This window comes from Prionailurus bengalensis, chromosome A2 (genome assembly GCF_016509475.1).
Source record: "Prionailurus bengalensis isolate Pbe53 chromosome A2, Fcat_Pben_1.1_paternal_pri, whole genome shotgun sequence".
In the NCBI taxonomy this organism is placed as follows: Eukaryota; Metazoa; Chordata; class Mammalia; order Carnivora; family Felidae; genus Prionailurus; species Prionailurus bengalensis.
Window position 1 is genome coordinate 167,592,083 of NC_057348.1, and position 15,428 is coordinate 167,607,510.

Below are 15,428 nucleotides of genomic sequence, written 5' to 3' on the forward strand. Positions count from 1 at the left end.
CTGACACACGGTCAGACACCCACACGGAGGCGTGCACACTTGTCGGCCGATCGGACCGTCTTGGCGTCTGATCTTTGGAGACGTATTTCCATTTTGGCCCAGCAGAAAGGAACATTCTACGCTACAGAGCACGGCTCTTCGCCAGACCCGGGTGGATGTGAAGCCCAGGGCGCGAGGGCACCCTCACACGGGCGTCTGAGTGCCTCTACTTACCAGGGTGAGTGCAGCCCGTCTGGGTTTTGCCCACAGGCCAGACTCACGTTAACCAACTGGGGGCGGCCGTCCCTCCGGTCACGACAGAGTCTGTCCCTGCTCCTAACGGGCCCCACGCATTTCTCAGCAGCTTGGCTCCACACCTCGTGAACTGGTGGCTAAGACAAGGCCACGGACCACGGACACCGCCTCGGGGTTTGCGTGAGAGCCACGAGGGCTGAAGAAAAACTGGGGCGGCGGGGCCCAGGCCGCCGGAGACCGGGTGCGGGATGCCCGGCGGCTCGCGGGGAAGAGCGGGCCACGTGCGGCTCACTCGGGTGTCAGTGCAAGAAACACGCGGCCGCATTTAGCTCGAGGGCCTAGAAGAGTAACTTTGTATCTCTGGTTCCCTTCAGAAGCGCCAGTTAGATGTACTTATCACCTCACTGTGGCTGCCTTCTGAGGTGGCGAGTGCGTGTCATCCACGTGCGAACTTGTACTTGCCTGCAGTGAACAATTATTGGACAAGAACGGCCCCTGTAGCACTTGTTTACTTTTCTGAAACGAAAAGAGACAGAAATTACGGTTACGCACCACGACTCCTGTCTCCCGCCTCGCAAAGTAACTCCCGAGCCAGAGTCACGGGGCCCATCGGTGGCACCGCTTCCCACAGCCTGTGTCACCAAGTCAAAATCACACGCACGTTTTCGAAGATTTATTTTCCTTGTCGGGGTTAAGTTATGAGACAGAGCTTTAAAAACAACTCTTACGTTTTCACCATCTTCCCTTCCCTGGACAAGCCAGACCCCGGGGGGGCTCGGTCTTTGGCCTGCCCCGCCCCCACCCCGCCCCCACGTCTGCGGCTCCGCTCAGCCTGACTTTTTGTTGTGACGTGGGCATCTAGACTCTGCTAGAACGGCCGCGTTCTGCGATGTATTGCTCCAAGTTTCTTACGTCCCAGATGTCCTATCGGAATGTAATATGAGTATTGTCTCAAAAGGGCAGCTTAAGGTCCCTTCTGGTCCGTCCGGTGGGTCCGGGCTTCTTCCTTCCACAGAAACCTGAGCTTACATCAGACACAAGTCCTTCCTTTGTACACATTTGAACATGTTGACAAACAACTTCGCTGTGCAGATTCTAGACCAGGATTTATGAAAATTAACAAGGAGCTTAGATTATCTCGTGACCGAGCCCTGAATCGAAACAGAGGGCTGATTTAAAATTCACTGTGTAAGCTCCAAACGTGTTGGAAGTCAGTGAAACCACTAAACTTGCTTACAAAGTACATGAAAATTCTCAGCAAAATACTTCTGAATAGAGAAAAGTAAATGAGCCAAACGCGTGAGGGGGCTGTGCTCGAAACTGCTCTGTGTGAATTTCTACAATGTATGACACGGGGCAAAATTAAAAAAAGAGAGAGAAAAGAAAACCGGTGCAAAAAAAGATCTTTTCCCTCGCACCGGAAACAGGAAAACCCCCCATTTCCCTGCGGAGGCTGGCCTGCCCGGCGCAGAGACGGTGTGGGAAGTGCGTGTTCTCTCAGCGGGTGGCCTGGCTTCCAACCCCTGGACGCGGAGACGGAGGGGGCGCTGGGGGCAGGCGGCTGGCCCGGGCGCCCGGCGGTACCTTCCCCCCAAGCACAAAGCTGGTCCTTTCCATCTCCTCTACGAGTGAACGGAGTGAGGCCCGCACGCCCCGCCGAACAGCACGAGGGGAGCCCAGGCGTGAGGCGATGTGCCCTGCCACGGGGCCACCCCCACGCCCCTCGGGCCGCCTCCGGCAGCATTTAAAGTTGGCAGGCCACCGAAAGTCTTAAAAATGAGACGACCCACGAACACGGGCGAAACAGGCTGCTCGGTGGCCACCTCTGCTGGAGCTTCGGCTCGCTTTCGAGGCGCACGTTAACGTTGGGGTGGAGCGGGACGGTGAAGGAAGCACGCGTGAGCTCATCGAGATCGAGCAAGCGTGCCACGGTGCCCTCAGAGTTCGTGGGCCTTTGAGAATAAAACAGATTGAAAAACAGACCCGCTACTTTCTCCTAGTAAAACTTTCCATTCTCGGGGCGCCCGCCTGGCTCAGGCGGTAGAGCGAGAGGCTCCTGGTCTTGGGTGGTCAGTTCCAGCCAAGACCGTAAGTGTCTTATAAACTCAAGGTGGTCGAGATGAACACCCAGCATCACGTTCAGTAAAGTGGTAATTTACAACCGGAAGTGGAGGTGGTCTGCATCTTAAAACTCCCATCCTTGACTCGGGTCGTAAGGTCAACAGAGCTTTAGGTTTGACAAAGTACATGCCAGACCCCAAGATGTGCCTCAAATGTGAGCAACGTGAGGTCTGCCAGCTCATCTGAGGCTGTGTGTGTGCACGTGCCCTGCGTGTGCATGAGTGTATGCACTGTGTGTGCATGTGTGTGCACCCGCCCTGCATGCATGCGTGTGTGCATGTGCCCTGTGTGCACGTGTGTGTACACACCGTGTGCATGTGCCCTGCGTGTGCATGTGTGTGTAAGCACTGTGTGTGTGCACCCCCCTGTATGCATGCGTGTGTGCATGTGCCGTGTGCACGTGTGTGTACACACCGTGTGTGTGCACGTGCCCTGCACGTGCATGTGTGTGTACACACTATGTGAGCATGTGTGTGCACCCTCCCTGCAGGCATGCATGTGTGCATGTGCCCTGTGTGCACGTGTGTGTACACACTGTGTGTGTGCATGTGTGTGTAAGCACTGTGTGTGTGCACCCCCCTGCATGCATGTGTGTGTGCATGTGCCGTGTGCACGTGTGTGTACACACCGTGTGTGTGCACGTGCCCTGCACGTGCATGTGTGTGTACACTCTATGTGAGCATGTGTGTGCACCCGCCCTGCATGCATGTGTGTGCACGTACTGTGCGTGAGCGCCTTGCATGTACATGTGTGTACGCACTATGTATGTGCATGTGCCCTGTGTGTGCGTGTGCACCTGCCCTGTGTGTGGGGCGAGACCTTCATGTGTATGTGTGTGTACACACTGTCGGTTCATGTGTGTGAGCTCTGCATGTGCATATGTGTGTACACACTGTGTGTGTGTCTGTGTGTGGGCACGTGCCCTGCGTGTGCATGTGTGTGTATGCACTGTGTGCGTGTGTGCACGTGTGCCTTGCATGTGCATGTGTGTATGCACTGTGCACATGCATCCTGTGTGTGCATGTGTGTACGCTCTGTGCATGTGTGTATGTACCCTGTGTGTGCATGTGTGTGCCCTGCGTGTGCATGTCTGTGTATGCTCTGTGCACGTGTGTGTGCATGTGTGTATGCACTGTGTGCATGTGCGCCCTGTGTGTGCATGTGTGTACACACTGTGTGCGTGTGTGTGCCTTGCGTGTGCATGTGTGTGTATGCACTGTGTGTGAGCATGTGTGTGTGTACACACTGTGTGCATGTGTGTACCCTGCGTGTGCATGTGTGAACATACTGTGTGTGAATGTGCCCTGCGTGTGCATGTGTGTGTATGCACTGTGTGTGTGCATGTGTGTGTGCCCTGCATGTGCAAGTGTGTACATACTGTGTGTGCATGTGCCCTGCATATGCACCGTGTGCATGTGTGTGTATGCACTGTGAGCGTGTGTGTGTGTATGCGCTGTGTGCCCTGCGTGTGCATGTGTGCACAGTGTGTACTCTGTGTGTGTGTGTGTGTATGTGTGTACATGTGTAGAATGTAGCAAGCTCAGAGTCAGATTAGATCTAGGACGGCTTTATTTTTGTAGGCCTTTTACTAGAAATCTCTCGGTCGCTGAATCTTTTTAGATGTGAACCTCCAACATTCTGTTATACTTCGTACTGGGCTGTCCAGTCTGTGCTTGTAAAGACTAACCCAACGTCTGCACGTTCACACCCTGGTCAATCACAGGTTTTGGTCATTTTTTCTGAGGGGGCCAAGTACAAAAATAGTACATTAAGGAAAGAAAGAAACAGTAAGCGTACTGGTTTCAGAAAACCATCACCGGAAGGAATCGCGGGACCGGGGTGTCCCACTCGCAGCTGGTCAGCCTCGCTTTCGGCAGAGTGCAGTAAGCACGGCCCCCTCGGCAAAGAAAAGTTGCTAAAAAGGAATTCCCGGCACCTACGAGGGCAGCCTGCTTCCGAATTCCCGCAGTCCCCGTTCTGACTTCACAGAGTATTTAAAACATTTCTCTCTCCAGCGCGCTGTGACCGGCCGCCCGGTGTGGCCCACGAAGGTTTCGCTGTCATTTTAGTCGCCACGTTCAGCCCCTCCCCCTGCCAAACCTATCCACAAAGGGCCACGAGCAATCGAGGAGACGCGCGGTGTGCAAACAATGTGCCCGCGTGGCTGAGAATTTCATTGGCAAAGAGTCACGTGCTTGTACCGTCACAACGTAAAACATCACAAATAGGAGGGCAGGAGCATCACATCGTCAACAAAAGCGTTCACCTGGTTGACCCAAGATACAGATGCAGATTATTCATGAAGGTGGGCAACACACAGCTGTCCTGTGTCACTCGATTAGAACAAATCATCAGCAAGCCAACGGTTGCAAACATGGAGAAAAATGGAGGTTAGATATATTTCAACAGGAGCATTCACTGAGAAAGAACGATTAGTAATACAAACCGACCCACGGGTCGCTGAGTGACAAGGAGCCGCATGCAACCCACAGCGAGCAAAGGTCAGAGGTCGTGAGAGGCTCAGGAAGGGGGCCCCCCACACTGCCCAGCAGCAGAGTCACAGCCTCCAATGATCACTTTTGTGACTATGCAACTGGGCTCATATTACTAGCTGCAACATCACAAAAATGACACTGGCCACCGCTCATTAGCTGGCAAAGTAAGGGTCTGAGTGCCGCTGCACACAGCAAGAAGTGAGAGAGTCAGAGAGAGAGACAGACAGAGAGAGAGAGAGAGAGAGAGATAATTTTTAAAAGCAAAGCCCTCACACGTGATGCTAATGATCTCAGCTCTGGCAGCTTCTCTTTAAAGTGTAAATGCGCTCCCTCTGGGCTCCAGAAGGAAGTAATTACACATCCCGGTGCCTGCTGCACACGCCGGCCAGAGCGAGGGAAGGCTGGGCGAATGTTCGGGGCGGGGCGGGAGGAGACCTGTGCGTAAGGTGACCAGTGTCTTCAGAAGCCGTCGCCCCTGGCCGATGGCTGAACTTTGGGCGGCTCTTTTCCCCAGAAAACCGCAAAGCGGCAGTCCGTGCCTGAGCGCGGCCCTCCCGAGACCGTGGCCGCTCACGCCCTTTGTCTGGCTGGTCCGCGACAGGCGGGCTGGTGCCACACGAGGCAAGCCCGCGAAGCTTGATGTTTGAACAGACTTGCACATTTCAAGTTAACAGAAAACTTTCCGGAGCCGTATCTCCTAAGCCTCTGGGGGAAAGGGAACTTGGGGACTCAGTGTCTCTTCATGACAGGTGATAAGCACAGAGGTTGCTTGTGTATTGGTCAGTCCCACGTATGGATACGGACGCGGACGTGCGCCCATATGCATACATGTACAAACGCACCCCATGAGCATAAAGACGGGGGTCAAGAGGAACGGCTATCTTTGTAGCCACATCCATTTTGCCAGTAACGCCCCTTGTTTGGAGACTCTATCTCAGGAGATGTGCCCTAGGTAAGATTTTTAGGTAGCACGTCTTCAGAGATAAGTTTGTATTACGACAACGAATGAAATAGCCAGGAAACTGGGCTGGGCTGGGAAGGAGCTGTGTGGAACCAGGGCTTGGGGCTGCGTTCAGGACTGGGTGCGGGGTGCGCGCTCCGCCTCTCTGGGCAAGGTGACGGAGCAGGGACGGGTCCCCGCGCGTGCACCGTGGCCGTGGCGCCTAGGGTTCGTCTCTCCTCGAGGTTTCGCATGCTCTTTGATCCAAAGAACCATTCAAATAAAAATCTGTTTTGCTTTTCAAGGGCAAAAGAAATAGCATCATAATAGCCTTGAGAATGTCTCACACAGAAATTCAAGAAACGCAGAGATGAGCCTGAAACCCCGCTCTCTCGAGTGACGCAGCGTGCATTCAAGGATGAATACCGTTCAGACACAAACCGCTGCGCGACTGTGTACGAGGCTGGGTCAAGGCACATCTTGTTTCCTAAGTCCTTGTTTTGGACATTTGTCTGCTTTTGGTATCGGGTGGTTTCCCCATCAGTGACACGCAAGAGAGGCTCTGGGAAACCAAGAGCGCGGTCAGCCTGTTGCTCAGCGCCTGCCTGTCCTTGGCGGATGTGTACGTACCGCCACACGACAGCCAATGCTGACCCACCGTCATCACCGAATCCAATGGACAGTCAAAGCCTCCGTCTGACATTTTCCCTCTTTGGCCTCGTCAATATCTTCCTGGAAGATGGCTCCCAGCATTCATCCCAACAGGTCAATAAACACACTTGATAACAACACCCCCCCCCCGGGCGACTGGCTGACTGCGGCGGGAACAAAGACTGGATGTTTCCAGACCGTCAGCTTCAAACTGCACTAAAATACACACGGTCATGTGCTAATCCCATCCAGGCTCTCCCGCCAAGGTCCAAGGTCATCCAGGGCCGAGTCTGGGCCCACACTTGCCACATCTCATCATCGTGTCCAACCAGATAGTCTCCAAGATAAGCCTGTCTTTTCCTCATCAGTGCCCTGCGAGGCACAGACTTGAGGACTCGACCACTTAGAGAATCTGATCAGAAATAACCACCTTATTTCCATAATTCTAAGGTATCTTCGTCCCCCATTTTGACTCCTCTAAAACCAGAAAACATCTTGCAGTTAATACGTACCATTAACATAATTTCCCTCCCCTCCCCTCTCCTATATATATTATAAATACAGTTGATCCTGGAACAGCATGGCCTTGAACTGTGCGGGTCCACTGACGCGTGGATTTTTTTTCGATAAATACAAGGCAGCACTGAAAACATACTGTCTCTTCCTGGTGATTTTCTCAATAAGGTTTTCTTTTCTCCAGTGCACTTCATTGTAAGAACGCCGTGCGTGACGCACAGGATATACAAAATATGCGTTAACTGACTTTTTTAGGTCACCGGTAAGGCTTCCGGTGTACAGCAGGCCGTCGGCAGGTAACTTTCAGGGGAGTCACAAGTTCAATGTGATTTTCAACTGTGTGTGGGGCTCGGTGCCTCAAACCCGTGTTGTTCTAGGATCGATCGTATATTTATAATCTACGCAAAAATATAACAGATGTCGTGTCTCACGGCAAACGGCCTCTTGGAGGCAGGAGACCGGTTATCACACGGCGTCCCCTCCTCCCTGACGCCCGCACCGTGAAAGCGTTAACCCGCCGGTGCACCGTCGGTCGTACCTGCGGAAATCCAGGAGGGACCTCGCGGAGGAGGGCACCCCGCGGTCGCACCAGCTCAGGAAGTGGAACTGGGTCACGGTGCGCGTCTCGTTGGTCTGAAGGTTCTTCAGGTAGAAGCTTCTCACGAGGAAGTCCTCACACCAGATGTGCTCGGAGACCAGGTTCACCTGGATGGGGCGGGGGGGGGGGGGCATTGGGAACGTGAAGTATCATCGTCTGAACACGGAGGGATTTGCAGGAGCCAAGGGTGAATACCAGGGGGGCAGCTCGCGGGCCGACGGCGGGCTGCACGGCCCCTCCCACCGACTCAATTTTGACAGGGTTTACGCAAAAGATAACTCTGTGCGTTTCAATGTCACGTAGACGCATTAGTCAAATTATCAGAAAACTGTGTTTGGATTCAAAACTATTCCAGCTTCCGTCTTTTGTATTTCTGAGCTGTGTAAACCTTCAAGGACAACTGTACTTTCGGGCAAGACACCAACGGGTTCCACCGGAGCTGACATTTCACCGCGGTGGTGTCACCGAAAGGTGGAGAGGAGCCCGGAGGGTTCACACGGAAACTGACCCGGGACTTCTCAGGGTCAAGCCCATTCTCAGCCCCCTAAAAGCCACGGCCGCGTGATTTAGGGTTAATTTTCACACTTCTGCCATGGGGCTTTGGCATTCCAATTTTAACGCAAAACCATGCACACACACAGCACTAGTCGCTCTGCCCGCGTTCACTTGGTTCGTCGTTGACGTGGGTAGAAAGTCCAGCAAGAGAAAGAAACGCGTGGCCAGGCGGCCCTCAAGGAAGGTCAAATCTCTGACACAAGCCCCTGGGACCACTGAGCCGTGAGAACAGCAGGGGAGTGTTTCCTAAAACAATCCCCCTGCCCCGCCCGCCGTTCCTCGGGGCCTGGCTCAACGGGCCTCCCCGGGAGGTAACTCTTTGGTCCTCTCTGTCTGGGTTTGGAATCACGAAACTTTAAAGGCGAAGACCGGGCCGTCTACGCCAGAATCCGCGGGGCCACGGCTGTTGGGAGGGGCTGGGTATCTGGGGACCACGGGGCCCTGGGGACGCCTGGCCCGCCCACCAGCCTTCCCAAGGGGGAGCTCCCACCGGGGGGCCGGGCGACTCATGCTCCTCTGGGCCCTGCGGCCAGGCGCTTGGGGGAGTACCTCGTAGACGTGGTAGAGGCTGGAGCCTTCATCTGGCCAATAGTGGCAGCACTGGCAGATGCCGTTCTCCGAGAGGGAGGTCAGCATGACGATGACCACGCAGCCGCTCTCCCACACCATCTGCACACAGAGAAAGGCCCACGGCCACAGTGTGACCAGCGATCCCCCAGGCAACGCTCGCGCCGCTCAGATACGCGGGCCAGATGTGCCCTGTGCGCAGACTGGACACTTTTACACCATCTCTAAATGGCCCCGTGGTTTCCACGTTCCGTGAATTATTTAAAAAAAAAACCCCAAACAACCAGTGACTCATTCCGTGCCTCTTAAAACCTCTTCAAATCCACGTTCAGCTGTCTGGCCTCCCAACTTTTGATCTGTAAAGGGAACTTTCCATAATGCAACACGGAACAGACACCATGGCGTCTGAAGGCCCCCCCCCCCCCCGCACCCCCCAGGAGCAGGCGGACGCGCACCTCTCTGGAAACGTCCGCTCCTCTGTGTGGCGCACACTGAGATTGGTTGACACAATCGGGTTTTGTCATGATTCTGCGTGACGTTCTTCCCCTGTCCCACCAGAAGCCAGCTCTGCGCATTACGGAAAGCGGTCACCGGGATTTCATTTGCTTACACAAAATACGGCAGTGCGGCTCAACGAAAACAAAACTGATTTAATAATTCATGACAGCCACACGACAAGGCGTCTCTGAGACAGAGTGAAGCGATGAATGGACCCTGAAACGTGGACAACTGGCAGAGGACTTCTCAAACACAGCTCCTGACTTTGTGGCTGTGGCCCTGTGTGTTAATACTTTGAGCGTAATTACCAAACCATTAATCCCACGGGGTACGCTGAGGCAGCACTGCAGACTTTAAAAAAAACATTTTTTTTTTAACATTTATTTTTGAGACAGAGAGAGAGAGACAGAGCATGAACAGGGGAGGGTCAGAGAGAGAGGGAGACACAGGATCCGAAGCAGGCTCCGGGCTCCGAGCTGTCGGCACAGAGCCCGACGTGGGGCTCGAACCCACACACCGCGAGATATGACCCGAGCCAAAGTCGGACGCTTCACCGACTGAGCCACCCAGGCGCCCAGCACTGCAGACTTTGATGAGCATTAAATTACAGAGTGGAGAGGAGTCTGCTTTTCCTGATGGGGGTTGTGTTAACGTCACAGAGACATTTGTAAGCGGCTGCATGCAGATGTAGGTTCAGTAGATAAGAGAACTCCTATTCCTTTTATTTAAAAAATTTTGTTTAATGTTTATTTTTGAGAGAGAGAGACAGAGAGAGAGAGAGAGAGAGAGAGTGAGACAAGAAGGGGCAGAGAGGGAGGGAGACACAGAATCCGAAGCAGGCTCCGGGCTCCGAGCTGTCGGCACAGAGCCCGACGCGGGGCTCGAACTTACGAACCGTGAGATCGTGACCTGAGCTGAAGTCGGACGCTCAACTGACTGAGCCCCCCCAGGCGCCCCTTTAAATTGCATTTTAAAAACAGACATGTCTACGATATTTTCTTCTTTCACCGCGGATTAAATTCCCGCACGGTAAGACTAGTCGATCCTGCTTCAGGCCCTTCATCGTGTATCGTTTATGTTAGCGTTTAACGGAAGCTGCTGAAGCGTTCACGAGAACGCCCACAGGGAAGTACGAATTGTGCCCAAGCCCGTACACCTTCAACGTCTTCGGTGCAGATCCCACGACGAGGCGAGGATTCAGGCCGTGTGTGTGTCTCGCGGCCGTCAGGCTCCCAGACCCGCCCGCGGGATCGGTACTTCTAGCACATGACAACTTAACGTGTCTTTAGAAGGTGGAGAAGCTCATTGAGGCCATTACGAAAATGAGGAGGAACACAGATTTTATGAGCGTAATAAAGCTACAATGATCTGGACCATAAACTAATCACCTAACACTCCACTCGTGGTACCCAAGTGTGACATTGGGAAGCCCTCCCTTGGAGAGGGGCCTCCCCTCCGCGCGGCCCCCGCTCGTTGGGCCGCGCTCGGCACTTCCATTCAGGGGCCCGCCCGGCTCCCCGAAGACTGGCTTAAGATTAAATCCAAATGAAACTTAATTTACACAAACAATCCCGAAGGCGCTCTTGGGGATCATATTTCTTTTTAGGTCACCGTGTGTAAGAGCAGGGAGGGGAATTTACTAAATCAAGCCAACAGGCGGCCCGCTCAGGCGCCAATGTCACGAGGCCGTGGCTTCTCCGAGCCTGCCAGCTCGGGGGGCCTGCACCTGTCTGTGCGCGGGGGTCGGGCACGGCCGAGTCCAAGCGGCCGGCCCTCACCGCACGCTGCGGAAAGTTCACGTGGACTCCGCCGGGAGACAAGGCGCCAGGGGAAGTTCCAGCTAACTCAGGTTCCGCTTATAACCAGGGACAGCTTCCACCATTTCCCCTCCCTTGGCCTGGTTTTCGTGGGGGCAGCGCCCGACTCCAGGGGGAGTTTCTCCTCCAGGAAGCTGCTGTCGCCTCAGGGGCCCCACCGAGTCTTGGAGGCGTCCCGAAACAGGCAGTTTGCCGAGCGAGTGAGCTGACCGGGTCCGGGCCACACGCGGTGATTTCTAGCACTCTTCTGTTAAGTGTCCAAGAACAGGACAGGCTCTAATCCACCATGACGGGGTCCTTATGAGAAGAGAGAAACCCCACGTGAGAGCAGACACAGCGGATAGCAGGGGAAGCCACGTCACGAAGGAGGCGGAGACCGAGTGACGTGGCCACAGGTCCCGGGCGGCGTGGGGCCGCGAGACGCTGCAGGGAGGACGCCCCTCTCACCACTCAGCACGTCCCCAGGGCTCTCAGAGAATACACCTGTCGTCAGCCCCCCAGCTTGCAGTCACTTGTTGCCGTAGACCAGACACGGGTACGTTAGCCCCCGAACAACTGGGGGTGAGGGGCGCTGACCTCCGCGCAGTCAAAAATCCATGTTTCACTTCTGACTCCCCCAAGACTTCACTACCGACAGTCTCACCGATAACATAAGCGGCCGATGAACACATATTCTATATGCCGTACATATTATTTCCTACGTTCTCATAATAAGCTGGAGGAAAAAAAAATGCTGTTAACAAAGTCATAAGGACGAGACTACCTTTATAGCGCTGTCCTGTAGTCCGCGTGGAGCGGGCCCCGGCAGCTCAGACCCGAGCCCCAGGCTCCGCTTTGTGCTCGCCGTGCGTGGCCTTCCCGGGGGTTGGGCACGCCGGCTCTAAGCTGCATATACTAACCTAGCCGGAGCATGTGCAAAGAAACCGTAGCGTCCCTTCATCCGGAGTCTTTTTTCGGGTACGAACCATTCAGCAAACCAAACTCTTTCGAAGCCCCGCCAAGACCTGATTAAAGGAGAGTGGCCCGCCCCAGACAGCAGACGCCCAGGCCGTGCTGTCTGCCAGGGACCCAGTTCCTCCAGACTCAACTTTCTCTTTCCTCTACCTAGATCTCTTGTGACGTGTCCCTCTCCACCCTGTATCACCCTTGTCACGAGCTCCCGCCCTTCTCCCACCAGACTGGCATCTTGGAGGAGCCTAGACGCTGGGCTGCCTGACGCCCCTACCCTCCGCAGCGGCTGGGACGGTGACGTGTTAGAGCGGATGCTTGGTGGGAAACAATGCGTACGTTTGAAAGACGTCATCAGAGTATTTCTGTGAAAAGAGTAACTCAAAGAAGAATGCTGTCAAAGCCATGCCTGTCCCAGGACCCGCTTAACGTACAGAAGAGCTCTTTTATTTTTTATTTTTGTATAGCCCATAGACCGTTTGCACTCATGTCGGAGCAGCCGGTACGAAGTAGACGGCTCTCCCCGGAGTGGGCTCCACACCCCTGCAATCCTGACCGCGCGGTTCATTTCGGTGGTACTTGCTTTCGTGGGTGGAACGGAGGTAATCTTCAGTCTGGCAACGAGGAAGGAGGCTGGCTCACATTTTTAAATAATAAGGAGTCAGTTTTTGAGGCTTAACAGCACGTGCATTTCACTCCTTGTGAGCTCACGGACGTCAGCTCTGCTGTGGTCTCAAATAGACCAAACAAGAAAGAACCCACAAGTGTCCGTAACACCTCTGGCAGAGGAGACCCCCCCCCCTGCCCAGAACACAGGCCTCGGCGACGTGGTGTTAAGCTTTCCAGTTCTGCTTCTGCCCTGCAGTCCCGGGCTCGGTGTCGAAGCGTGCACTTTGGAGATGGTGATCTGAGCAGGTGACGGGTAGTAACGTTATGTCTTCTGCACGACTCACAGCACCCCCAGCTGACCGGCCTCTTAGTAAACAAATGTGTCCGCGTGGGCTTCCCTTCGAGATAAAGCGACGGGGTAGCGCAGTGCTGGCGGCGGCCGAGGAACGCGGCAGGGGCAGGTGGGCAGGAAGCGCGCCTGGCGGCCGTGAAGGCGGGTCCTGAGCCCAAACCAGTCACGGCCACCACGCGATCTTCTGTACACAGCAGCCCCCGCCTCCGGAACAGTTTTGCCCCGGCAAGAAAGAGCCCTCTTCAGAAGTCGCAGTGGCCCGTTTCGTCGTCCAGCAGATGGGACGCGGCTGGGTGTGAGTGCCTGTCATTCGGGAGTTTCCAGAGCTCCGCATGGGACGTTTTAGTCCAACCTGTGAGCAGTCCCTGTGGCGGTATTCCCAACAGGGATCTGCCCGCAGAGGACGTTACCGCACCTCAGGGACCTGTCACCGCTTAGGACCGTTCACAGTCCCCAGCCTGCTTCACCTTTCAGGTTAAATATGCACCTGACATATTGTATCCTAGGTAAAAACGCCCTGCTCTGGTGGCCATTTTTCTTTTCAAGATGGGAACCTGATATCAATGCATCAGATCCAGTTGTGCATCCCAGAGGAGGGGGAGGAAGGGAAGGGGGGGTGAAGGCAGATGAGGAGGAGAAGGTAGACAGGAAGGAAGGAAGGAAGGAAGGAAGGAAGGAAGGAAGGAAGAAGGGAGGAAGGAAGAAGGAAGGAAGGAAAAGAAAGGAGGGAAGGAAGAAGGAAGGAAGGAGACAGGAAGGGAGGGAGGAAGGAAGGGGACAAGGGAACCAGTAAGACACTTACGAGCATAATAGCGAGCATGTTTTCTGCTGTGATCCATGATATCAGCTGAGAAAGAAACTCAGGTTGTGTGTTGTTCACCGAGGCCTGAGTTCGAAGTTTGGCAAGAGGACACCCGCACTCTCCGTGGCGGTGCTCCCCAAGCATAACCGCGGACTCCCCGGCGGAGCAGGGCTTTCCACCCCAACTTTAAGTACGGCAGCGTGACAAAAGTTTTCTCCTATCTTTAAAGGTTTATGAGTTTAGGTGCAGGAAATGCAACAAGACTGAATATTTGAGGGGCGCCTGGGGGCTCAGTCGGTTAAGTGGCTGACTCTCGATAGCGGCTCACGTCATGATCTCTCGGTTTGTGGGATCGAGCCCCACGTCAGGCTCTGTGCTGACGGTGGGGAGCCCGCTTGGGATTCTCTCTGTCCCTCTCCCTCTCCCTCTGCCCCTCCCCTGCTTGCGCTCTGTCTCTCAGAACAATGATGGGACCACCTGCCCTCTCACCCCCCGCAGACCTGGGCCACGAGAGCAGGGCAGACACACAGCAGACTCGGTCCTCGGCCCATCCGGCCTCCGGGCTTTGTCCGACTCTTCTTCCGGTGTTCTCGTCCTGCCCCCGCCCGCCCCCGCGCACAACGAACTTGGAAGGGAGAACGTGTGCCTTCTTTGGCTCCCCTCTCCGAGCTGGCTCAGGGTTTTTTCTTGGCCACCGTAAGAACCGTGATCGAGAGACACCCAAAGATAAAAACACTACTTAAACCCAGCCCATCGCTTCTGGAAAGGAGAAGGCGTGCTTCCCCAGCTAAGACCTTACAGCAGAAAGTCTTCAGAGAGCGGACGACCCAACAGGACCGCAGGCTGTTTTTCTTGCTGAAATGGTAACGGCCAGCGTGTTGACGCTCACAGGGCACCCGCTGAACTCCCGCTGCCCCGAGCGGGTCCCGCCGGCCTCGGCTTCCCTCTGAAGGGGCTCACTTGTCAGGCAGGGCGGGCACGGCTAGAAACTCACGAGCGTCCTCTCGGCGGGGCCGCCCCGTGGTGAACGGGGAGCGAGAGCGGTCCACCTACCACGGGGACCGTCCCGACTCCCGGGGCGGGGGCGCTGCCGCGACCCGCGTCCGGGGGCTTTGCGCATGCTGGAGTATGTTCACACCGGGAAACGGCCCTCACGTGCCCGAACTCCTGGCGTACGACCACCACGCCTCCCAGGCACCCCGCACCGGGGCGGGGGTGGGCACACGTGGAAGCTGTCTTGTGGACAGCACGCGGCTCTGCCAGCGTCCCCCGAAGATATGAGAGATGGCAGGCAGCTGCCTCCTCCCCAGAGGACAGGGTGGCGGTGCCCGGCCGCGTCAGGGCCAGCTGGGGTGGGGACGCTGCTTTGGAGAGAGAGCAGCCGCCCGTGGCCAGGATGACACGGACTGGCCAAGTTCCCCGGGGGCTTCCCCTTCCTCCTGCTGCCCGGCCAGGCCCACGACTCCCCAGCTCACGTCTCAGAGATGTCCCTTCTCTGAGAAAGCTGCCCTGGTGCTCCTTTGGAGACGGCTGGCGCGGTGGTCGCCGCCCCGGCAGGTGCGGAGCTGACTTCCCTGCAGGGAAACCCCGCGCCCGGCGAGCTCCGGGACACACCTACACATGTGTGAGGAACACCAGCTTCGCGGGCCCGGCCTGGGGAAGAGCGGCACGACAGCTCCGAGCAGGGCGTTTACTCTGTGAACGCGGAGTCTCCACGGTCGGACT

At 55.6% G+C, this 15,428-nt stretch overlaps 1 protein-coding gene across 5 annotated transcripts in view; it reads right to left on the reverse strand.

Annotated features, from left to right (window-relative positions):
- Positions 1-15,428, reverse strand: part of PTPRN2 (protein tyrosine phosphatase receptor type N2) — an 805,581-nt gene that overhangs the window by 16,562 nt on the left and 773,591 nt on the right. For all 5 annotated transcript variants that reach the window (XM_043590047.1, XM_043590044.1, XM_043590046.1 and 2 more), the window contains 3 exons: positions 8,660-8,779; positions 7,496-7,662; positions 697-750 (listed from right to left, as the gene is read on the reverse strand). In XM_043590047.1, the coding sequence (XP_043445982.1) occupies positions 697-750; positions 7,496-7,662; positions 8,660-8,779 (341 nt within the window). The remainder of the gene's footprint in view (positions 1-696; positions 751-7,495; positions 7,663-8,659; positions 8,780-15,428) is intronic.